Source organism: Microchirus variegatus (genome assembly GCF_963457635.1).
Source record: "Microchirus variegatus genome assembly, chromosome: 6".
Taxonomy (NCBI): Eukaryota; Metazoa; Chordata; class Actinopteri; order Pleuronectiformes; family Soleidae; genus Microchirus; species Microchirus variegatus.
In genome coordinates, this window is record NC_139807.1 from 4007243 (window position 1) to 4033993 (window position 26751).

Below are 26751 nucleotides of genomic sequence, written 5' to 3' on the forward strand. Positions count from 1 at the left end.
TTTTCTTCATGTATATGTAAATACACGCACAAATAAACCCCTCTTCCCATTCCCTAGTTAATTAGCAACCCAGAACAGAAAAACAGTTCACTTGACAAATGTTTTTACAAGGTGATTTTCTCCCAGTCTAAAGCTTAATTGCACATTAGTTAAGCTTGACGTAGAATCCTGGGGCTATAGCAGGAGCGAGAATCATTAATATTAGGTCGTGCCATTCGCCCCTCCCCCCCCCCCCCCTCCCTCCTGTTCACCCCGTCACTCCGGCTTGAATTTTGCATTCAAACGCCGCTTCATGTTTGTCATCGAGTGACACTGTTGTGACCTGGAAAGATGAGGGAGGGGGAAATAAAAGAAACAACAAGCATATATTTCAGCTTTTGATTCAGTTTAAAAAAAAAAAACGTCAGGAAGACTAATGATGACTCGGAGGACTTGTGTAGCGGCGGGCGATCGTGCGCTACGTCGAAGGTGGTGCTCTGGCATTGAGCCGGTGTGGCGCGCTCCCCCCAAAAACTGACGGTTGTAGAAATTAATTCAAACTTGGAGAAACACAAACAGTGCTCTCTAATTGGACCTCTTAACCACTGAAGCCGAGTGAGTTGTCTCCGGGAAGTAAATGGAGGTCAAGACACGGAGGTTCGCAACATGACTTTGACTTCACAGTTGAGAAACGACTCCAATAACTTGGAGAAGCGAGCGCCTGCGGGAAATGGTAAAGGTCAGGATTTTAGCATGGGGCAGGGATTTCTAAATGCCAGTTGACAAGCACAAAGACAACATGATTACACTCTTCCAGTTTCTTCACATTCTGACAGGCGCTCCCATCTTGACGAATGATGAATTATTAGGACACGAGCAACTTTTTTTTTCTTTTTTGTTAATCAAGTATTGAACCTTGGGAATGATGGTAATTTGTTTTGTGCGGCCTGTGCCTGGTGTATGTATGTTTTAAGCCTACAGTGCACAAGTTAATTATAAAGCAGTTGTGCTGTAGTTAATGAATTTACCCTCTTCTGCCACTGTGTCCCAAGGGGGGGAAACACTGTTGACACGACACATTGTTTAAAGTGGTGCTGTGTTTGCCAGAAACTGGCAAAGATTTTCCTCCTGATACCCTGGAGCTTTAACACATCACACCGCACAGCACAGCACAGACAGGGGGATGTATTATGCAATGTAATGTTTGTGATTTTCTTCTTTTTTTTTTTTTCCGTTAACACCCATATCCATGCAACGTTTACTGAGTGTGCTGGGACTTGCCAAAGGCTTCCAAAGGCAGGATTACAACAGAGTGGATAACAACCAAACTCCGTGGTCGAACATCGATGGAATAATGAATAATGGATTCATATGAGAATTTACTGAGTTCAACTTTGACGATTGTTGACAAGGACATTTTAGACGTCAAGAAATTTACATTTCTATTCTCTTATTTAGCAGGGTCTTTCACATGTTGTCTCCAGCACTGAGACTGCAAATAGCATGTGACTCTGTGGCGCAACGGTAGCGCGTCTGACTCCAGATCAGAAGGTTGCGTGTTCAAATCACGTCAGGGTCAAAATTCTTGCCAAGTGTTGGTTTGTTGCCAAATAACTTAAATAATATAAATTCAAACTGTGTAAGAAATCCTGTCTAGCGGATGTCTTTCCAATACTACTTCTATGTAGCGTGTTCTCTCTTATAAGTTGCTTTAGATAAAAGTGTCTAATGCCTAAATGTACTTGTATAGGAATAAACAGTAGCTGAAAAAGTAACTGACATGTTATACGTCATTATCTCAACATAGCTTTATTGTTAATGTATAAATAAAATTTTGAAGAAATTGGTTCATTAAATGTTTATACATTCATTTGATGAAAAGGCATGAAACACAAAAAGTACTGCTGTCTTTTATGATGTGTTTCATGATTTAAGTTCCATCATTTATTTGCCATATTTCTCTTCCCTCTGTCCTGTTTAATCTTACACAAGGCAAACGGGAAATTTTGAGGCATCAGTAAAATGTACACATTCTAAACTAAATTAATCCCTCGGCTAACACAGATTGATTCTGCTACGTGTTACACTGCAGACAATGTACAATTAATGACTAAACTCCGATGCTTTAGGACAAGATGATGAAAAGCTGGATGTCTCTGTTCTGATTGCATTTGGAAGCTATAGTTCCCTCATTTTGGGTAAACGCACAAGAACAGCCTGGGCTGAGATTGTCTTAAGTGGGTGTAAGCTACTGCAATTTAAAGTTATACCACTTTGCAAATTGCCAATAAGATAGTTAAAACTCCACAACTTTGAAATATAGACAAATGAGTGTTACATTTAGGCCACTGCCAGTGTTTTGTATAGTATAACAAGCACACTGCAAAGGCCATTTCCACTCAATAGTTAAAGACATGTTACTACTAGGAATTTTTCTAGATTCCTGCAGACCAGTGTTTGCTATATGTTGTTGGAACCATCAGCGAACAACAAGCTGTTCCATTCCAGTTTGCCAGGTATAAAAAAAAACATGAATTCATTGGCTTTATATGATATCCGTGGCTGTAAAGGTGGGTGAGGGTTGAGTGACTGCGCTGTAAAGGCACACATTCACCACAGTATGATGCACATTTCACATGCAGTAAAAGCGAGGTGTGTCTGCCTGTTAGGGGAGCTGCAGCTATTTCAGAGTGAAAGCTAAAGTGATAAATCCAGAGTTTATGTCAAGCTCTGTCTATCTGTGGAGGAGAAAGAATCCAATGGATGTTACCGACAGAGGGGAGAAACCAAAGACAGAGTGAATGATAGAAAGACGGCAGCATAATGGGATTAGCAGTGGAGCTAACTAGCAGTGCAACTAACTTTGGCGAGGAGATATGTAATGATATTAAAGGAGACATATAAACTTTTTAATAATTTTAATATTTATATTTGGGACTCCAGAGGCCCTATGAGTAGGCAAAGTGTGAAAAAAAGATGACTCACCACGTTTTTGTGGTCCGTCTCAGTCTAATTACAGGAGATAAAACACGCGATGTTGACTTCTGCACTCATTACTATGTCACAGTGAGATATTCCTGGAATTGATGTCTCGCGGAGCTCCGATTTGTCCCTAAAAAACGTGAGAGTGCAGCCGAGGGCAACAGTATCCGGAAGAGTGGAAGTGTTCTATTCTTGGCTGCACAGTGCGGCACAGAGTTCTACACAAATATCCATCCTCAGAGGATTTACGTGTCCAGTGGATATATTTTATATATGACAACAATGTGCCGGCTAGAGTCGGCTTTTCCAAATGCTAATTGCTGTTAGCTGCCGGATGCCCTTAAGTCCCTTGTTCCTGGCTCTAGTTCCTGCAATGGAAAAGGCACCGCAACATTGTGCTAGTAAAGTGAGACGGCTGCAGTAGGATGCAAAATGGAAAGAAAAAGTTTCAGATGTAAATTCTACTGTTAAAAAATTCTGGACGTTCAGCTCTTTGGCTGGATAAACAACTGAGGAACTGAGGGGTGCGGTTGGTGTAAGATCACCTTGGTGTACGTCATGACGGCGTGGGCGGGGGTGGGGGTGGGGGTGGGGGGGGGTGCCAGCACTGTTTGTAATTACTCAGAATTCCTCTGGGTGGTGACAGAACTGGAGGTGTTAGTGATGGCTGTCAGTTTGCAGCAGCTAAACATGACTTTTGTGACTGACTCAAATTAGTATGGGTGGCACGGACGACTGTCTGGTGCGACTGATTTAGCTCATAAGTTGCAGACAATGGAGACAAATATGAGCTTAAATAAACCACTTTGTGTGCAGGACCTTGGTGTGTTCACATCATCTGCTGTGATGTTGTTCCTCCTGTTTTCCTGCTGTTTTTTTTCTGTGTGCACTTGTCTGAGTGGGAGGTTTTGGGTTGCAGGGTGAGCTTTGGTCATCCATATTAAGTGGCTGTATAATGGAGCAGGCAGCATCCGTTGACAATGCTAAAGGGTGTGAGGGAGGAAGATGGCGATTGCCATGTCAGAATGGGGGGGGGAACTGGAATGAAGCTCAGGGATTACTCCCTCAGATGTTTCATAGAGGAAGCAAATTGAAAAGGGAGGAAAAAAATCCTGGCAAACAATTCATGTTTGTCACCTGGTTCTCCCTCACAGGGGCTGCATTTCCTTATCAGTTGCTTGCAGTTTTTCTGCAATTTTTCCCATTGTTTGTCAACTCAGCTCCAAAGCCTGCCACGGCCGCTCTGAGCCCTCGCTCCTACAAGCCTGCAGCTGGGTTAAGCTCGGAACCATTAACACTTGGCTTTAACCCCTGTGAGCTTCTTGTGTTTCACCACCTGAGGAGGAACGTGTGCTGATCTTCTCCAGGGTCACACGTGGGTGGACTTTCACAGAGGAGGCATCCGGAGCTGTGAGGACAGACCTTGGTGAGGTCAGGCCAAGTTCACTGTATATCACTTAAATACACCCCTCCCCCTAATATTGACTGTATTTCTCTTCTGCTCTCTATTGTTTTTGTGGTGAAAGAAATCCTTTGCAGCAACAGTAGTACATCGAATGTACTGCCAAAACCCAGTAATGCCAAAAAAATAAATAAAGTGCGAGGGGAGATGTACCGTGTTTATTTGGTATTTCAGAAACATGAGCTGAATGATTGATTGGTTCAACGCTCTGGGAAATGCATTTATTTGGTTTCTTGCAAAGCATTGGATGAGAAGATCATTCGCACTGTGTCATGTTTATGAACAGATGATGTTCCTGTGCACAGCTATAAGCTTTTTCATCTTCCAGGTGGCTAAGATTGAGCAGGAACAATATAGGCAGAAAGTCCCCGGCAATATCCACATCTTTTGTTATTAGCTCAGTCGCAACTTGAAAACAAACAATAATAATGTTTGACATTGTCAGTTTTTGGGGTCATCGCTGTTTTGTAGCCTGGTAACTGCGTGCCATGTTTTGTTTTGACATGCAAATCAAATTAACTTAATATAATTAATAATAATTAATTTGTTTTGTTTTGTCCATATAAACCATTTGATTTACCTCCATAGACTCTCAATGAGATTCAGATGTGGACTCCAACATGTATTGTTCTGGTTTTAAGTGTTTTTTGGCTGTATATATATCATTGTCTGGTTGGAGGCTTCTCAAATGTGGCTCAAGGCCAAGCTTTTCTGCAGACATGCCTATTGGTTTCCTTCTAGAATCTTAATGTTGTCTCTTTCTCCATGATGCCATTTACTTACAAGGTTGTCTGGACCGCTGGCTGAAAAAACCCCACACAAAGCGGTGAGGGCACGCAATCTTCCGGCTCTGTTAGGGCTTTCACTCCGGTTCCCGAACCCCAAAAAATAACAGGTTCGGAACCGGAAAAAGTTGGTTCTCGAGGTAACCAAGAAATACCTGGGCTTTCCCTGCGAACTGTAACATCACCCAGACTATGGGTGAATTCCAATTCCTTACTTAACCCTCAATCTCAACCCTCAATCTCAAAAATGTGCGCTCCCTCTAGTGCAAGTGCTGTCCCGATTCTCAGAAAAAATTAATTTGAGGGGCGAGTTTAAGGGCTGTATCGCCCTCAATATTGAGATTTTCCGAGACCACCCTTGGGAGCAAGGGCTACCCAGAATGCATTGCGTGCTTTGCCATAACAAAGATGGCGCCGAAAGCAGCGAAACGAATACGCTACAAATTAAGTATTTTCTTTGTTAATAGAGATATAAAAATGATGAAAACCATTGTATAATCTTAGTTTAGGCCCATATTATGGATTACTGACGTCATTGCTGCGTAACAATTACTTTTATTTTACGATCTTTTGTCAATAGCCGGCCGGTGCGGACAAGTGATCGTTTGCTATGGTTTACTTTTCAATAAGCCGTGGTGTGTGGTAACTGTCAGCTGAATATGTCCGTGGTTGTGGTATTTGTATGAGTATCATCTTATAACTAACTGACAACCTAATAACTTAACTTAACTTAATAACTAAATGTGTTCTTCTTCTTCTTTGTTGGAGTTGACAGACTGGACGCAGCTTTCGCGTTACTCTGCCCCCCGCAGTCTGAAGACGTATCTGCATTTAAGGGGTGTCCCATTTCTAAGCGACAAAATAACCCTTAACACTTGGTTTTGAGGGCCAGTTAAGATTAAGGGTTGAGCTTGAGGGTTAAGATAGGAATTGGAATTGGCCATTCATAGTCTGGGTTGTGAAGACGAGCAGAAAGTATAGAACGTATTGAGATTTTGCTGGTGTTGTGTTTACTTCCAGTAATGCAGAATTAACGTCCTCCCACTTTGGTTCTTTTTAAACTGGTGTGTGCCAGAAAGCACCAAGGTTCTGAGGCTCCAAGAACGGCACCACAGCCAGAACCAGAGTCGTACCTGTGTGAAAGCACTATTATGTGAGAGCGGTGGGAGAATCAGCTCACTGCGATCAGGTGTGTGTGGCACTGATTGGTGTTGATGAAGCTCAGGTGTGGGGAGTGTTCATAAACCCTGAGTCTCCAGTTGCTCTGTTTGAGCTCTCATTGTCTCACCTTCAGAGGCAGTGAGAGGTTCTCCTCTCTCTGTGGTTTCTTAAGTTGTCTAAAGGTGTCTCTATAAACACCAACTCAGAACTTTTGTGTGTGTTTGATGTCAATTGCCTGTTTCTCAGTGTATAACTTGTGTGCCGGTGCTGTAGAGTTTGTCGTGACTTCAGCCTTTTGGGTTATCAAAGGTCTCCCGCGCAGCCTTTGCCTTTTCATTTTGTGTTTTCTGGGTTTTTCTGGTGGGCTTTATGTTCTTGGGGTTGAATACTTCACACAGCACTTGCTTGGGTGGAACAAAAGACATAGTGCTAGGTCGTATGTGTGTGTGATGGTTGATGTACCTATCTGAGAATCTTAGTCTTCATTATCTTCAACATTGAGCATGACACAGAACACTCGCCTATACCATGTGGGAGGGATTTCCTTTGGCCAAGTGGAAAGGGAAATTGAGCTTATTCTATTTCTAATAATAAATTCTGCACTATTGGTACAAGCCCTACATGATGATGCGGGTTTAAGTCACTTAACTGGTCTGCAATGATTAACTTTGGAGCTGTGAGTGAATCCAATTAGGCTTCAATATGGGCAAAAAAAATGAGAAACGGCATATGGCGCTGTCTCTGCAAACGTTGATCACACGTGATGAAGATGAGAGGAAAGAAAAGACGAAACAAAACAGCATTTGGTTTCGTTTTGGGTGTGAGGTCTTTTTTTTTTGCTTGGACTGACAATTGGCGTATTCTGTTTTTTTTTTTTTTTTTTTTTTTTTTAAACGAAGCAGTGAGCCAGCCACTTCTTCTCAGCCGCAATGTGAAATGTAAATGAGAGTGTGCAAGCAGTAGAGACGTTATTTTGAGAGAAGGATTTTCTCTTTGAACATACGGCTCACTCAGTGAATTGCACTGTGACACTGAAAAATTGGCAATTTTGATTGATTGAATTTCTTCCATCGCTTTTGCTGAAGTTCGCACACAAGTATACGAAGTAAAAAAAAGGACTCACTCAACACTTGGAGAGGAAGCCTCGTGAATCTTTACACAGAAAACATATTTTCTTCTTGGTTTTAATGGCTTTACCTCTAACTCCGAGCACTCTTTCCACTTTTCCTCCTTTAGGCTATTTGGGTAGAGGCTTTGGAGAGGATGATTAATAATTAATATTGGCTCAGGATTGACAGCAAACACCATTTGATGTGAGCCACAAAGAGGCTATGGGTTTGTGGGCAGCTTTCTCACAGTTTCCCAGGCACAGAAGAACCTCAGTTTATTCTTCAGTGAGAGGGGTTGGAGGTGATGGGATAAGACGGACAGGCTTGAGGAATTTGTGTGGCGCTCACGCCGCTCTGTGCTGGTTATCTCCCTATGTATGACAGCTCTTGTAGGAGCAGGAGAGTCTTGAGGGTGCACAGGCGGCTGAGAGGGGAGGAGGCGTACCAGTAACTCCGTGTCCTCGGCTTCCACCTCTGCCACCGTGGGTAGCTTCCTGGTCTGGGTCCTGATGTAGCACCTCTGATGTTCGGCAAAGCGGATCCCAGTGATTCCCTTTGAAAAAAAAAAAAAAGAAAAAGAAATGAAGGGATACTTAGGAATTCAGATATATCTATCATTCATTAGTTTTCTGTGATGTGAATATCCCATAAGTGCCTGGGCGATCGTTTTTAAAACGCTCAGCTTTTTAGCTCATAATCAAAGCTCTTAAAAGTCAGAAGTTAAAACCTAATGAGTGAGGCATATTTTGATCTCTCCTCTCTTTTTTTTAGCGCGGCATATAAAATTGATGACTACTTGGCGCCCGCGCAATGCGGCGGCTCTCGCGTTCAGGCTTGGCGTGAAAGTTAAATAGCTGGGCTGTTTCACGGTAGCCGTATAATACTCCCTGTTCAGATGTATCCCGCAGAGTCGAGTGACACTGTTGAGAATGAAGTGTCTTCTACAGCGAGTGCCCCCCATTGAATTAGCCAGTCATAGGTCCCTGTCACTCTCTTAATCTGCGCAGTCAAGTGCGGAGTCGGTCTCTTCAGCGCCGCTGATGATCCTCCACCACACGGACTGTAGCTCCATTCTGTCTGACACGCTGAACCTCCAAAAGAGACAAGATAGATCTATTCATTTTCCCGCTCTGCCGTTCTGTGTTAATCCTAGATATTCCGCTTAAATATCTCAGATGAAGTCTGAGAGACTTACGGGAGATTAGATTGTTCCCCGTGTATTTTCTGCAGAGCTGCTCGTTCAGCATATTGCATTAGAACAGACAGCAGGATCTACGTCTGCCACAACTGCTTTAAAATTGTATCAACTAAAAAAAAAATCATGCGAGTACATTCATGGAAATGGACTTGATTCAATTTAAATTTAATTATAGCAACACAGTGTGCTATGACATGTCCTTTGAATCGGTTAACTCGATCATGTGGGCGCTATTTCTACATTTTTTCCGCGGTGCCGTCACTCTGAAAACCAGACAGCCCACCGCCGCAAAAAGACATGATAGAAAGTGATGGCTGTCGTAATTTACCGCATGTAATTTCATCTGTGCAGAAAAAGGGATGGGGCAATAATGGTCTCGAGCACAAAAGCATAATGTTTATGCCGGGGCTTTATTGTGATGAGTCTTCTGTTTTAATTTGACTCTACTGTATTGGTGAGTAGTAGCAGCAGAAGACGATCCAGGCCGGTGTTGTGATGAGATGCGGCGATGGCTGAGCTTGGTCAACCAGAAAATGAAGAAAAGACACATTAGCACAGGGATGAGGAATTGAGACGCAATGTCATTTAAACTTGATGCTGCCTGATCACTTTCAGAGAGGCAGAGGACAAGGAAACTATCAACAAACCTTCGTCTTACTGGCTTAGACTACAGCTCATCTCATTACTCATCCAGGTTAAGAAAACACTTGCGAGATTATATTTTATTCATTTATCTGTATCTGCTATTGGGCCTCTCGCGAGTCTATAGCCCATGTGTCAAACTCAAGGGCCGGGGGCCAGATGTGGCCCTTGAGTGATTAATTGGTCTTAAAAATCTGTGTTAAAATAGGTCTTTGCTGCTTTAAAGGTAAAGTAAGTAGTTTATAGTGCCATCTAGAGGAGAGGCTGAAATTTACAACAACGAACTGCTCCTCTGCTCACCCCGTCCCTTCCCTGAGCGCTACTGTATCCGCAGCCGGTCAAATGTCGTCCTGGTCGTCTTTCTCCGTGTCAGCAGATGAGTTTCGTGAGGCGAGGGAGAGGGCGGAGCTACCACGGCCGTAGAAGACGAAGCGGAGAGAGAGGAGGCGGGACTTCAGCTACAAGTAAAGAGACGCTTGATTTGTTCTCTCGCGTTTGTCCTTACAGGCTCCGGTAGAAACATGGAGTCTCGCTGCTAACAGTGGCAATGCAACCGCGGCCCGCGACCATATTATTTTCCATGACTTTTTGAAACACTACAAAAATGAAACAAAAACTATTATACAGCGACTAGACAATGCAGGAGCACATAATATGTATAAAAAGTGGATTTTGGATCATATAAACCCATAAATACTACACAGTGTCCCGTTAAGGCATGCGTTGACCATAAACTACATTTCCCACAATGCATAGCAATTGCGTTACCCGCAAAGTGACGGCATCCTGCCACTAGAACGCAGTTCATCATTTTATATGTATCACACGACGAGTGAGATTGAGATTGAGACTGTGATCGCAGCAGAATGTGTTCACGAAAGCCACAACCAGAAACGATGTGGCAGTGAAAGCTCGCTATTGTGGCTGAAGAAATCGCCCGTGCTTCAAAGTCTTTTTCTGAGTGTGCTTTTTTGAAGCAGTGCATGCTGAAGGTGTGTGAGCAGGTCTGCCCCGACCAGATACAGACTTTTAAAACTGTTAGTTTGTCAAGAAACACCATCGCAGACCGGGCTACATCTATAATGCATCATATTTGTAACTTGAATACGCAATAAATACAGAAAGTTATTTAGCAATATGTTACAGAGCAGTTACCTTTATTTTACATCATATTTGGTTACATCTAGTTACATTTTCTTCTGTATGACAGTTACATCTGGCCCTTTAAGGGTAACCAATATGCTGACGTGGCCCTCAGTGGAAATGAGTTTGACACCCCTTGTCTATAGCCTTTTAATCTTGGAATTAAAATGAACCAAATTGAATGGGATGTATTTGAGAATGCACCAAGTGAATGAAGTCAGTCGATCTAAAACTGAGAGTGAAACTCATTCACTTGATGTCGCCCACCTGATTCCACCGGCTTGGGGGGAAAATAACCCAGTTCAGTGAAGCGCGTCCTCAGTCAGTGTGCCAAAATGTAGATCAGAGTAAATCACCGAAAACCAAACAGGATGGTATGTGTTTGGACTGGTCTGAGTGCGGGAAGTCACACAGACGGATAGATGGATAGATGCTATCAATCATAACTATGTTAAAGAACCTCCATGTACATACATACACATACTTCTCCGACTGCGTAACCACGGAGACGCCTCGAGCCTTCGTACATCTCCGTCGTGGTGACGGATACGCACTGCAATTTCCCGCCCGATCAGTAGGGGTCGCTACGCAAGGCTGTTGTGCTTTTGGCTACAGTGAGCAATGGCGTGCGAGAGAGAAAGACTGTTGTTGTTATAGTTGCAGCTGAATTTGTGTAATAAGATATCACATATTTATAGTTTGGCGGCGCTGATCAGCTCCGCCTCTGTGGACGCTCGGTGCGCACTGTGAGCCGGCCCAGAGCAGCTTAGCTCGGCCTGTCTTGAGGACCAATCGCAGCCCTTGCCGTCTCCGTTGTCCCTTGACGGAGTGACGGACACTTAAAAAATATTTCGTGCAGCCGGAGACGACGCAGAGCACTTTACGCAGGAGTATAAATTGGACTTTAGCCTTATTTTCACTCTTTCACTTTGTGAGTTTCAGTCAATTTTGTGTAAAAACACACACACACACATCCACTCAGTTATTTCAGCCATGAACGCGGTACCTTCTCTTTGTCTTGATAGTGAATTAGTTTGATTGTGGATAGAAATAAGCAGGATAAGAGAGTTTTAAACTTACTTCAACAGAGAGAGAAAACCAGGGGTTACGAAAGAGGTCAAGAGCGCGACAGAGGGAGAATATGTTTTGGCTTGACAGTTGAAAATGAAATATCATGGCGACAGTGAGTGCTTGTCCCACTGTGTCACACAATATGAAGGTGTCCATGACACAAGAAAGGAAAAAAAAACTGTCAGTGTTTGATGCCACACGACACACGCTCAAATCCCGCTTTAGTCGTTCTGTAAAACGCAGGAACAGTTGGTCATTGTATTGAACTTAAAAATTTGAGTGGCGATTGTTAACTCTAAGTGACCCGTGTTCCTTTGTTGTTAACGTAGAAATGAGTTCTCTGCTTCTTCATTAGATTTTCTCTCTCTCTCGCTCTCTCTTGTTTCAAGTCAAGTCCTGGTCTGAAACAAAAATGTGAGTAGATTTCGCCTGTGGTCCGCAGCCCTGGTGGCATAATTTGCTCATTTTCCATTCCTCACACAAGCCCCTCAGGCTTTTTGGAGATTGTTTCAGATGGTGACTTTGGCCCCCCTGTAATAAAATACATCGTTCTAGTTTTTTACGTATTTGACAAAATCAATTTTAACATTAGCCACCACTTAGTGTAAGCTCACTGTATGGTCTGAATTTCTCTGCTTTGTTTTTAAATCTTCTCGGCGGATGTACCTCCGACAGGAAGAGGAACAAGCAACAGGCGCTGGTGTGTGTGTGTGTGTGTGTGTGTGTGTGTGTGTGTGTGTGTGTGTGTGTGTGTGTGTGTGTGTGTGTGTGTGTGTGTGTGTGTGTGTGTGTGTGTGTGTGTGTGTGTGTGTGTGTGTGTGTGTGTGTGTGTGTGTGTGTGTGTGTGTGTCATGGTATATGTAGGACACGTACACATGCTGGGCTTGGCGATGCAGACGGAAATAAAAATAAAGTGTTTGCGGAGGGTTAAAGTTTGCAGGTGCTGTGCAGGCTTGCCCCTCATACAGCCCCATTCTCCGTCCACAAAGACCATTGTAACTCACTGCAGGTTTTTCTTTGGGATAAGGTGCAATGCTGTAACACTCAGCCTGGCAACCGCACATTACAGAGTAAATAATGGTGTGAGGGGTAAAAAGCATTCATTACCCAGTCAAGCGGAACACACCCTTCTCTGAGCCGCAGCATGTGAAACCTCCTGCACACTCGAGCGGGATTTAGGAACGAAAGATAAGTTAATGAGTTCTTCTGGAGACAAAAAAAACACTACTGGAAAAAAAAGAAAAAAAAGAATGGTTGTAAGGAACAAATAGAGATAGGCTCTGTAATGGGTTCTGTCTCTGTACGGCAAATAAGTTACAGTATAGAATTAACAGTCTTGTGTGCACTTACACACACACACACACACAATCCCCAAGATTACAGCGGCTACTTATGAGTCACTGATATGTGTTTTTTTTTAAATATTATTCTGATCCCTGTGTTCTCCTCGCTGACAATAATTTCCATTATTCGTGTCTGTGATGTTTTGGATGTTTCTCCCTCTTTTTCTTTTTTTTTTTACTCACAGTAAATGTCAAGGGAGGAGACGTTACTGTTGAGGAAGAAAATATGATTTCAACAAAGGATTAATGTTGTCGGCGTGGCGCGGTATCACCGAATGTTGCATGAATTACACGCCGATTTCTCAAGTCATTCTGCGTGTCACTACACATTTTATGCTTTTTTCTTTTTTTTTGGGTTGCGCTTGATTTCATGCCACACCATTTCTTTCCTGACGTGCCAACCCCTGACCTTAATTAAAGCGACAAGACGTGACATAAATGTCCATGAAAGTGATGTGCTATTTATACGCAGCGTCCCATATCGTGGAGGTCAAAAAGCAAACGTGTGATACCGATAACACTTATACAGGTAGCGCCGAGAAAAATAAATTGTACTTACATGTTTGAAGTCATGGACCTCAAGTACCTCCTCGCTTCCGTTTCCCATTTTGAAAATCTCAATGCGCTGACCTGGGTCAATCTCCAGCATGCTCTCTGTCTCTACGCCATCCAACACGGCTTTATACTGATGGTCGTAAACCTGTAACGACACAACAACAACCACACGCCGATCAGTAACACCATCATCATTTTGTGCCAGAGAAGGTTAAGTAGCAAGGAAAACCTCACACACTGTGAAACTGTGCCGCAGACAAAATGCAGTTCAGACGATTAACCTTCTTATTTTTGTGTCTTCGTATAATATTATTCTGCTCTCATTGACCTGAACACCAGAGGTGGAAAAAGTACTAAAATATTGTACTCAAGTAAAAGTACCAATACTTTGATGAACTATTACTCAAGTAGAAGTAAAAAGTAGTTAATTTGAAATGTACTTAAAGTAAAAGTTACTTTGCGTGGGGTGTGAGGGTAGTAGAAATATGACAGGGGTCAGAAATCCAAAACTATTTTGTAGCTCACACGCCCGGCGCGTCACAGGATATAACGTCACTTTTGACGCGCGCAGAGCCGTTTCTTGCTATATGCGAACTATGCAGCTGCATAGGGCCCCACAGCCACCAGGGGGCCCCCAAACTACAAATTCAGACTCATATTTTATTATATATTTGAGAATTAAAAGTACCTGTCTTTATTTGCATGCATTGGATGGATTCATTATGCATATATTTGCAAAGCATGTAAGTGTTAGAAAGTTAGGACTCTCTACCTCGAGTTTGAAAAATATAGGGCCCCCCAAATAGTATCTCGCATAGGGCCCCCAAACAACTAGAAACGGCCCTGGACGCGCGCCCTCTATGTTCACGCGCCAGTGCTAATGCTAATCACATCATAATTGGTCTGGTTCTGGTGTATATTTCCCCCCTGTAGGTTTTCATTGTGCTGAATTTTTATTTTTACTCGGTAACGGATAGGATTTATAAAGTAACTAAGTACAATACTTGAGTCAATATGTACTCAAGTGAAATACAAAATCCTGATTTTAAATTTGTACTTAAAAAATACAAAATACACAAAAAAAGTATTCAATACAGTAACTTGAGTAAATGTATTTTGTTACTTTCCACCTCTGCTGAACACTAAATATGTGACAGACCCCCGTGACGGAGCTCAGACTAACACTATAACTGCAGTGACAGAAATATGACGCGTGTGAGAGTGACAGAATTCCACCGGTTGTGAATACTTACCCCAAAAATAACAACCTTATAAATCAAAAATATTTTTCAGCCGTGAAAAACAAAGTTAATTGCTCTTGGCAAGCCGTGGCACAGCTTGACTCAAAATGACAGCGAGCGGACCGATATGCCGCTATTGCCTCTGTTGAAACAGAAAAACAGCTGACACGATGTCAGTCTGAATGACGGCGGAAAACATAAATGGAACTTCAGTCTGATTTAACAGGCGAAACACGAGAGAGCGAGAGAGAGAGAGAGAGAGGAAAATTGGTCTTGGGTATTTAAAAATGTGTGCGTTACACAGAAATCTGTACGTTAAACCTGCTGTGATTTTGTTCGGATCACTTGGAGGCAGCAGAACACATTGACTCACCATCACAAGGTTTTATGGCGTGTGTTTTTTTTAATGGAGAACAGTTGCTTATTAACACGCCCGGCAGACACGCAGCAACATTAGCAACCGCAGTCATGCTTCTGGCGACCACGATTGTCCAATATTCACTGTCCTTCCAGCTCATGCCTGAAGGAAATATCTGTCTCTTTTATTGGCCCACGATGTTCAAAGACTACTGGCTATCCTTTGTTTGTCTGCCATTTTATGCTGGGCAGGTGGCGTTCAATGGTTTTTTTCTTTTCAAGCTGAAAATAGTTTCCTGCTGCGCCTTCGACTGATGAGAACGCAAACGGTAGGAAAAGTTGCAGAGCGTTAAAAAACCAAAACAATAATGTTTGAGTTCCTCTCAAACATCTTCCCCAGCTGCAGAATTGGGCGATAACACCCACGTCACGTTATATATTGTCACGATAATGCATCTCGAATGTGCTATATCCACAAACTAACGTCGATTACAGTGTTTGTTGACATGTCGCACATTGAGTTAAATAAGAAAAGCAATTGATAGAAGTTTGCCCGGAGAAATAAAGACCCTTTGAGTCACCAGTGGAGTTAAAACCTCCTCCTCCTCTCTGTTGCCTTAAAGCGGCGTTGTTTATCACGACGGCTCGCTCGTGCGCCGTTCTTGGACATGCATGGATAACTCTTAAAATTCCTTGTCTGAGAAATGGTTCTTGCCCACAGCTGAAAAATATGCTATTAATATTTATGTGAGGGTTGTGTTATGATGAGAAATATATTGCTGAGTTCATCTTCATCTGTCTCGGTGCCAAATCAGAGCCTTCGCCAATGAGACGCATGATTAATGAACACACTCGGATGGGAGTCCATCAGAATTTATATTCCTCATCAGGAACATCTGCATGCTCTCTAACGCGCCAACACAAAATTTAGCTAATTTTTTTTTACTCCTTTCACAGATTCAGCATTCAAATATGTTTTGTGTTTGCTATCTTGTACGCGAGAACATTTAAAGCTCACATAGAGTGGTCCTGTTGCACATATGTGAGTTATGGAGGTCTACTTACATACATGAACTTGTTTTTATGGTCAAAAACCTCCTAGTTGCTGTAAACGAGCCGATAGAAATCCTCTTTTCTGACGCTGTTTCCCAGCCGCGATATTTCAGACTCAACTCTCACACCCAGAAGACAGAGTCTTGTGATTGGCTGATACTATTCAGCACACCAGCTCTCAGAAGCGCAGCTCCCCCCTCTGGAACGGTGGATGCACTGCTACTCATTATCAAAACATTGTTTTAACAATGTTTAAAAATAGCTTCTTCACGACTCCCCGCCGCAGTCCCTTTTATGACTTTGACCCTGAGTCAGACCCAGAGTCAGAAGCAACTGTCGCTTGTGAAACACCTCCACAACGGACGTTATTCTTCTTCTGCCCGGAGCAGGACGTTCAGCTGTTCGGGAGAACCGGTGTTTACGTAACCGGACCGGGTTTTTTCAGAGATCTCGCTGAGCCCGAGATTATAATAAAACACAGCGTTCTCAGCAGTGGCTGAACTGTTTGTCTTGAACCTTCAGGGCTTCTTAAACAAGGTAATGACGCAGATACACACGACAAAACAGCGCTAATTGGAACTACCGGTCTAGGTCCGCTTTAAATACCGAGCATTACATGGCAATGACTCTTCCCTTTTTTTCGCTGGGAGAACAGAGAAATAATCAAAGAATGGAATATAACATTTAACAGAAGATCACCGTTACAATGGCACTGACCTATAAATCTCCATTAGCATGGGTGACAGTAGCCGCGGCACCAAAGAGAAGTGGAACTTTTAATTGTCAGGGGAAGCCAAATTAAGATGGGCTAGGAATTTAAGTGTCAATTGAGCCGTTATGGTTAAAACCGGGGCTATTAAGCAGTCTGCAAGTCTGTGTGGTGAATTAAAGTTCTATTTAAGCACATCTTTAATATTAACATAAAGGTGCAATGGGGGGATAGATTCCAGAGGCTTATTGATTTATACTAAAATAGTAAATTACATTTTCAGCAGGCTATCACTTTTGATGGAAATCCAGCAGTGAGTATCTCCCCACTGCTCCGGGCTGAAATGGATAATAATGTATTACAACAGTTTGACTTCAACCGGTTCAATATCCAAAGCTGCTGCTGTGCTCTGTAATTGCCGTTCCAAAAATAGGAATGAATAGCCTCTGTATGGCCTCTTTTGATACATATAGATGCTTCTGTACATTAGGGGGAAACTTATTCATATTGCACCACTGAGTGGATTTTAGAGCACAGCGTAATGATGATTATGGTAATCATTTGCATTTGTGCTGATTCTCATTATTTTCATTAAAAAAAAAAAAACATGTGCCCGGTGAGATTTTACAGGATTTGCTTTTTCATAATTTTCATCTTTCCCTGATATTGATTCACTGAACCTGTCACGTGGCTGCGGAAAAGCTGTGAAAGTTAATTGGCCTTCTATATGACACTGAACAGGTGGAGGAAAGGGCAGCGCATAAGAGAAGCTCCAACCTACTCGGAAAGATTTTTTGGTTTTGAGACGTTAAATACATTTGAAACTCATTAACCACTAAACCGCTGTTACACGAAGTCTGCAGCAGGCATGAGCCCTGGAAGGTGATTTGCCAAAGAGATCTTGTAACTGATTTCATCAGGGAAACCAACGACAAAGATGGATTTTGGAGAATTAGTTATTCTTAAAGCTTACATAGAGTGGTCCTGTTGCACATATTATGTGAGTTATGGAGGTCTACTTACATACATTAACTTGTTTTTATGGTCAAAAACCTCCTAGTTGCTGTAAATGAGCCGATAGAAATCTTCTTTTCTGACGGTGTTTCCCAGCCGCGATATTTCAGACTCAAATCTCTCACCCAGAAGACAGAGTCTTGTGATTGGCCAGTACCCGGAAGTACACCCGCTCTCAGAAGCACAGCTCCCCCCTCTGGAACGGTGGATGCACTGCTACTCATTATCAAAACATTGTTTTAACAATGTTTAAAAATAGCTTCTTCACGACTCCCCGCCGCAGTCCCTTTTATGACTTTGACCCGGAGTCAGACCCAGAGTCAGAAGACACTGTCGCTCGTGAAACACCTCCACAACGGACGTTATTCTTCTTCTGCGGTTCAATCTACGCAACCGGATGTGCCCGGACTAGTGCCCGGAGCAGGACGATCTGCTGTTCGGGAGAACCAGTGTTTACGTAACCGGACCGTGTTTTTTCAGAGATCTCGCTGAGCCCGAGAAAACACAGCGTTCTTAGCAGTGGCTGAACTGTTTGTTTTCAACCTTCAGGGCTTCTTAAACAAGGTAATGACGCAGATACACACTAAAAAACAGCGTTAATTGGAACTTCCGGTCTAGGTCCGCTTTAAATAAATGGACGTAAAAAAAACAAAGCTAAGACAAGATAATGAGAAACAAGTCATAATGTTACATGTGTTGAATAAGCCAGTAATTGTGTGTGTGAACCTGTCAAATAAAACAAGAACAACTTCAGTTTTTTTTTTTTTTTTTCAGCTTGAATTAACATTGTGCTTGATTTCCCTGAGGCTTTCAACTGCATCTCACTGTCTTTAGAATTTCCATGACAACAGAGCAAACTCTTTTCAATTCAATGAGGCTGCATCATGCTGTCAAAAAAAAAAAGAGAAAGAAAGTGGACCTTGAATCGCATATAGGCGCCGAACATGAAAGAGTTTGCATTTTCAAAGAAAGAGTATGCATATTCCCAGACTGTCCAGTGTGTGCAACATTCTTTTTTATTTCCCTCCATCCTCTTTGGTGAACGTGATATTAAATATTCTTACAGAGACGTGACTCATTTTCATTTGCTTGTCTGTCATTTGCTGCCGCGGGGCTTTACTCACAATGGTGAGATAATCTTTTGCATTTTGCTGAAAAGAGGTGCCCTTAGTTAAAAAAAAAAACAAAAAAAAAACCAGCACGGTGATATGAGCGAGAATCAACCCAGAATGTGTTAAAATAAGAAAATAATGAGCTAAAATTCAAACGTGCAAATTGAAAGTGTAGTCAGGTGAGACTTCGCAGCACTTTTTTTCCCGTAGAATTCTAACACACCAATTTGCCGTCACGACTGTGACAATACTAATTAGTGGAGCGTATACTTTTTATTTATTAACTTGATTAAAACAAAATAAAAAAAATAAAAAAAACCTTTGTAGCGCGAAAATCCATCTTCTCTTTGCCTGTCTTCTCTTTCAGAAGAAACCATCTGTTTGTAAAAAATGTGGCTGCTTTGAAAGACGGCGCGGCTCTCTGAAATCACATTTACTGATTTTTTTGTGATTTGACATTTTGTGAAATATAAAAGAGCTTTTCCTGCTGCCGCTATAAGCCAAAGTCTCTAATCTGGAGTTCAGTACAGTCTCCCTATTGTCTAACCCACTTTCAAACTTGTAAGAATACACTGAAGTGCAGAAACAGCTTTCAGGAATAAGAGCAGTTGGTTTATAAGAAAGAAAAACAATAACAGCAGCTACAGTGATGTCTTTGTAGGCTATTGTTTTTTTTTTGACTGTGTGCTTTAACACTTAAAGGTTATGTGGCAAACAACCTAGCACCGTGAAATGGACATTGATTGCACAAGAAACATTACTGCAAAACAAAACTTATTTGAAAAACTGCTTTCCACTACATACAATATCCCCATGGAACAGCTATACTCCGCCCTCCACCATCATGAGATGCTTTGGACTGTTGTACAGCGCAAAAAAATAAAGAATCCAGATCTCCACAAGGAAGAAAAACGCATAATCTCAGGAGTGTGAGGTGATCGTTTGCTGAAGCCTTTGCACACAATGCCTTGTTTATTTCCTCTGTTCAAGGTTTCTATCTGAAGTGCTTCTTAACAAACTCTTCCTCGACGCTTTCAAAAAAAAAAAAAAAAGGACAAACAATATGAATGAGAAGCGGCAGGGACAAGCGCTCCTGCGGGTTGTTTGTGTAAATAGGTTCTGCTGTGGCACCTGAGGACATTTAACAAAGGTCATGTAGACATTGTTAAAGGTGAGTGGGTTGCTGTTGGTACTCTTTCTCGCGCTCACTCTCCGCCTGTGTGTGTGTGTGCGTGTGTTTGTACTCTCTCTTTGCGAGGACCAAAAGGAAACGTATGGGAAGTGAGGACATTTTGTCTTTGAGGGTGAATTCCAATTCCTTGCTTAACCCTCAATCTCAAAAATGCACGATCCCGCTAGTGCAAGTGCAGAAAATAATAAGTTGAGGGGCAAGTTTAAGGGCTGCATCGCCCTCAATATTGACATTTTCCGAGACCACCCTTGGGAGCAAGGGCTACCCAGAATGCATTGCCTGTTTTGCCATAACAAAGATGGCGCCGAAAGCAGCGAAACGAGTACGCTACAAATTAAGTATTTTCTTTGTTAATAGAGATATAAAAATGATGAAAACCATTGTATTATATTAGTTTAGGCCCATATTATGGATTACTGACGTCATTGTTGCGTAACATTTATTTTTTATTTTACGATCTTTTGTCAATAGCCGGCCGTTGCGGACAAGCGATAGTTTGCTATGGTTTACTTTTCAATAAGCCGTGGTGTGTGGTAACTGTCAGCTGAATATGTTCGTGGTTGTGGTATTTGTATGAGTATCATCTTATAACTAACTGACAACCTAATAACTTGACTGACAAACGGATCGTAATAAATAATCGTGACGTAAAATGTGTTCTTCTTCTTCTTCTTCTTTGGAGTTGACAGACTGGACGCAGCTTTCGCGTTATTCTGCCCCCTACAGTCTGAAGACGTATCTGCATTTAAGGGGTGTCCCATTTCTAAGTGACAAAATAACCCTCAACACTTTTTGAGCTTGAGGGTTAAGATTAAGGGTTAAGATAGGAAGTGGAATTTGTCCCTAAATGGCTTTTTCGGGGGTTACAACCTGGTTTTAGGGTAAGGGTTGTAATTAAGTTTACGTTAAGGTGGTTTAGGGTTAGTTGTGATGGTCAAGGTTAGAGTAAGGGGCCTGGGAATGGATTATGTCCTCACTCTGTGTGTGTGTGTGTGTGTGTGTGTGTGTGTGTGTGTGTGTGTGAAAGAGAGAGTGCACATGCACCAATGCATCCATGGAGAGGGAGGCCATGGGAATGAGGGAGATGAGTTGATGACGATGTGTCCTCTTAGTCGTCCTTGAGGGTTAAGAGATACAAGATCCAGTCAGGCGGAACTGAATGCCTGTCACTTACGCTGAGGTGGTGGCAGCAGCGGTGCAGGCAGGGTGGGGGTGACGGGGGGTGTCAGCTGATACCTCTGCAACGTATTGTACCACAGATGACAGAAAACAAACCCTGATGTGTAAGTAGTATGGCATGTCCTATATTTTTTATGTTTTTCATAGTTTGAATAACTTTGACTTTGTCTCACATTATTATTATTCAAGTCGGCTGAACTCCAGTGATGTTCAGTCTGGGAAAAATACGACGAACACCCATTTATTCCCCTGACCTTTCATTTTCCACATCATTATGTTCGAGTGAAAAGAAGTAAACAAGAAATAATAATGAAAAAATAATGTGACTTCACAGTTCCGTCCAGAACGTTTCCTTTTCGTGCTTTGATGCTCTACAGATGGCTTAAAAATAGAAATAGCACCAGGCAAAAATGTTTAGTCTCTCTGTTTCCTCACATCAAATGGGTGACAAATATATTATACAGTAATGTAAATCTCTAATAAACCGACAAAACGCTGTCGTTCTCAAACAGTTCCCACACATCGAGACAAATGCTTTATATTGTGTGGATATCATTTTCCATAGACTACTGTACATATAAGACATGGTCTTCCGTTTTCCTCTCTGAGCCAAACCCTCAAATAATATGAATGAATCGCCACCAGAGGGAAACTTGCAAAAATAAGTACTTTTGAATGGAAGTCTATGGGAAAACAAGTCTACGTCTCACTTTGATTTATAACATCATTAAACATTTTACCCCCAAAGGTATTAATGGTCTCAATTGCTATTTTCAGCCTTTCATCAACAGCACATAATGTCAATTTTGTAAATTAGGTTCCCTAGTACAGGAAAATAGATGATACAGTGTGGCGCAGACGAGTGGACACCAGTGTGATTGACAGCTGGTATCACATGCGGCATGTCTGCAGCGTCTCGTTCGCGTGCGTCTCCCCACAAGAATCTCTGCCCTTAACCTTATATAATTAAAACCTACAAAAGGGTTTTTCTGTAGTCGTAGCCTCCACTTTCCACTTCAAACGGCACTGCAGAAATAGCTTTAAATGTATATTCCGATTCAGTCTAGACACTGAAACCGCCGTGATAGGTGTCAGTTTCGTGTAATATTCCTGCTCGAATGTCAATATCACAATTCAACCGGATCTTTTCTCTTGTCTGTTTGTTGCTGGGAACCTTGGGTCACGCGTGAAAAAATGGGCAGCGAAACTGAAAAATAGCATATCTGTAGATGCAGAAAGGAAGAAGTGATTGATCGCAGTGGAGATCTGTGAACCGGGCCTAACATAGAAACAAATGCTTATTACTTTCAAACCACTGTCAAAACACACAAAAAAACACCTTCTGCTGCATATACATACAAATGCTCTCAGTCAGGTCTGATAGTATTGCTTGACAGAGCCTTTCACAATTATATTACGTCGTTTCTGCTCATGAAGACCAAACGGAAGCACAATAATGACATCAACGTCATCAACGATCACCGGTTGTCTTTGTGTAATCTATTGATCTGAGAAATGCAAATATAAAGGCGATACATGCCTGCTGTTCCTCTGCAGCATTGGGGCTGCAGGGCAGCACAGTGCACCAGACCGTCTCTGTGATAGATAGAGGTGGGCAGATGCTCAGGCGGGTGCACCGGTGTTTGTTTTCTTAAAGTCTCTGCAGGTTTTTTAAAATGCGGACAGAGACGCATAACTATAGACATTGTAAACACGGCGAGAGCTGCATGAATCTGATATCATTTCTGTTTCACTTTGTCATGACCGGACTAGAGAAAAGCACAGGTCTAAAAATTAATGACGACTCAATTCCGTCCCGTCTGTGAATGCAATGACAATAAAGTGAATCTTGCATTTCCCGCTTTCAAGTTTTTCTCGGCAGAAATAATTGGTAATGCTGGCCGACTGCCACGCAGTCACAAGTCGCACATTTGAACACAAATCAGAAGCGTCGTTAATGTTGTTTACACCTGTATTCTTTGTACCGACAAGTAAAAAATGACCACTTAAAATCATTGTTTTCATTTTTGTTTTTCGCCCACTTGTGAGTGACCTTTGTTCATTAAAATTTCAGTCGTAGGTACGAATGAATCACAGTTTTTTATTTTCCGTTTGGCCCTTTTTGTGCATTTAGAAGCTGCTTTCAGTAGACGGTGAATTGAGCATTAATTGCTTGCAAGAAGCTGATATTTCTCAAGTGTCTTGTGTTTAAAGAAATTCCTGCGTTGCACAATGAAAATGCATCGTCTGGGTGCCGAGTCACATTAGTGTTTGATGTTTCCAGGTTCTCTGTGTTGTAATTATATTGCTGTTTGTGTGAAAACTTCAGGCATTTAAGGTTTGTTTTTGTTGTCATTTACGCAGCTATTATCTGTGGCTCATTGTCCAGGATTTACATTTGTGAAGTATTATTGTGGTTAGAGTATCATTGCCGGGCAATCATTTCCAATGAAATCAAGGTCTATAGCACGTAAGTGTCGTATAAATGAATTACAGAAGAAAGGTGATAAAGATGCCTCTGTAATGTTGTTTCTCTCTTAGGTTCTTTTTTTTTTATTGAGGAGTTTCAGCTCGGAACAGCTCGATGTGATCAAGTCTTTGTCCCTCACTGTCTTTTGCCTCTACTGCTAGCTCTGCTAGTCTACAACTGGACTTATTTCACAGAGCTTGGGTCTGGGTTAAACCAAGGGCCTTCCTGTGTGGAAGTTTGCATGTTCCCCCTGTGTGTGCACGGGTTCTATCCGGGAAGTCCAGATTAACTGGACACTCTAAATAGACCGTAGGTGTGAATCGTGTTCACACCTAAAGGCCACATTATACTTCTCCGACTGCGTAATACGTTATCCGACTGCGTCACCACGGAGACGCCTCAAGCCTTTATACTTCTGCGTCGTGGTGACGGACACCCGCTGCAATTTCCCGCCCGATCAGTAGGGGTCGCTGCACAAGGTTGTTGTGCTTCTGGCTACAGTGAGCAATGTGTCCGAGAGAGAAAGACTGTTGTTGAAACAGTGGCCGTTTCTCACTTTTCTGTGTGACGGAACGCAGTTTTAAGATAATTTGAGGCGAGAAATTGGCCATTAAGAGTCTAAACATGTGCTGTGTGTGTTAAGATATGACGTATTTATAGTTTGGCAGTGGTGTTATCGGAGGGGATCAGCTCCGCCTCTGTGGACGCTCGGTGCTCACTTTGAGCCGGCACAGAGCAGCTTAGCTCGGCCTGTCCTGAGGACCAATCGCAGCTCTTGCCGTCTCCGTTGTCCCTTGACGGAGTGACGGACACTTAAAAAATATTTCGTGCAGTCGGAGACGATGCAGAGGCTCTTCGACAGTCTCTGCGTCGATGCAGAGGACTCTGCGTAACCTACGCAGAGCACTACGCAGAAGTATAAATTGGGCTTAAAAGTCCGCTAGGCGATTGGGAACCCGGTTCCTTTGAGGGTATCAACATTCAGCAATTTGGCAATTTAGTAAGTAACGTATTCCCCTCCTCGCCTGAGGTGGCGCTGCATCAATAATTACTGAAGGAGAAGATGAGACAAACAATGAACTCGCTCATCTGTTGGTTAATGCAGGGCAACTTCTGTGTCCGCCACATCAGCGCAATGTAGCTGCATCAAATCCAATCGGTCTTGGTTTTTTTTATTTTGTTTTATACGAACATACGACACATTTATGCTGCAACAATGGGCTCGGCCACTTCTCCCGGCCATCATTCTCCACGCGCGTATATGTTTTGGTTATGTCCGCTTCCTGCGTTCGGTTGACTTGAAGCGAACCGTGACCTACATTTTTAGGCATTTTTAGAGTAAACGAAAACAAGGGTTCGATTAAGAAGAAGCTTGTGTGAAGAACCCTAAGAGTAAATGTATGTTGGTCCTTTGATGGACTGGCGCCTGTCCACGGTGTGTGTCCCGCCTTCTGCCCTATGTCAGCTGGGATTGACTCCAGCTCCCTCACCACATGCATGTGGAGGATGAAATTCCATTTTATAAAAATGTCACTGTTGTACAAAATGAAACACACTTTTCTGCCAGAATAATTAATCTCGTGACTTTAAGAATATTTCCAAATCACAGACACTTGTACATTAATTTCCCGATGAGCATTAAACTGAGAGACATGCTCCTCTGGAGATACTCCTTGAAATGAGGATCCACAAGGGAAATAATTATAGTCGCTATAGATTTCCTAACCAGTAGTGCAGATGGATTTCACACATGCAAACACATGTTGTCGTTCACACGGACACTGTACAGTTAGCATATTTGTGGATCTGTTTCTGCTTGCAAGGTGATTTTATATATATATATATATATAGTGTGTGTGTGTGTGTGTGTGTGTGGGATGGACCCAGGGGAATATGCTCATGGACACTGATTACCAAACCTGTCAACTTCCAAGGCCTGGACAATGTGGATAAATGGAGTAAGACTGGTCTCTGGTTGCTAAACACATGCGGGCTTCTGTTTGGTGATGCCAGCTGAATACAGACAGCTGTTTTCTGGACAGGCCCCAGCTTGGGGAAATTCAATTTAGCAAATACCGGATAGTCACTAATGCGTCATCAAGTTTGTCTTTACAGGGTACAATGAGCCCATTGGCAGCGTGTGACATTAATCTCACTGAAGACGAACCTGACAGCGAGCACAATACGGCGTCAAAGCAACATGTTGCAAATGATGGAAATACAGCACGATGCCTGTACATCAGCCATTTTATCATCAACTCTGTTTGTCTGTCTTAGCGTCTTTGACAGTGAGAACATCGTGGACATTAACATGGACATGTGTAAATAATCACTGAGTAAATAAAGATGTGTACGACGATACTTCACAGGACACGGTAGAAAACAAGACGCCGTGTAGCAAATACAATTTCTTCAAGCTGACAAAAGCATTTTGCGACTAAGTGGTTTAATAATCTCACCGTGCTAAAGGCACCGTGTGTTCTATTTTTATATTCCAAAGAGGCTTTATGTAAGAAATGTATTATAATAACACATAAAATGCCCATGATGTGGCAATGGCACATCTGAGCGTCGGAAATACTGAACAACACAGAACCTAAAAAGCCTTGTTACCCCTCTCAAAAACGCCTCGACCGGAGGAGAGGCAAAACAAAGACGACTGAAAACAAAGAGGAATTTGATGACTCACGTGGATATCTGAGTGTTAACGCACCCAAAAACAGATGGTGTGACAGTTATGTATGAACAGTGTAAATGCTGGCTATAACTGCAGTGCTATATTTTCCATATTTCTGGAAAATCTGGCAGCCTCGTGCCCTTGCAGTGTTTCTAAATGTCACATTTTCATATTATATATTGACACAAATCACCTTGCGCTCCTCACAGCTACCGTTGAATAGCTGATGAATTCGTCTGGTACGCACGATAAGACCATGAGCCTGAACAACCCACAATGGAGTGAGGAGGCAGCAGCATGCTGGAGGTTTTGGCTTC

The 26751-nt window shown here is 42.4% G+C and overlaps 1 protein-coding gene across 1 annotated transcript in view; it reads right to left on the reverse strand.

Annotated features, from left to right (window-relative positions):
* The window catches only part of tnmd (tenomodulin), a 61019-nt gene that overhangs the window by 11773 nt on the left and 22495 nt on the right, over positions 1-26751 (reverse strand). Inside the window, exons 3-4 of the mRNA XM_083891697.1 lie at positions 13435-13575; positions 7924-8031 (exon numbers count right to left, since the gene is read on the reverse strand). Of these exons, the coding sequence (XP_083747823.1) occupies positions 7924-8031; positions 13435-13575 (249 nt within the window). The remainder of the gene's footprint in view (positions 1-7923; positions 8032-13434; positions 13576-26751) is intronic.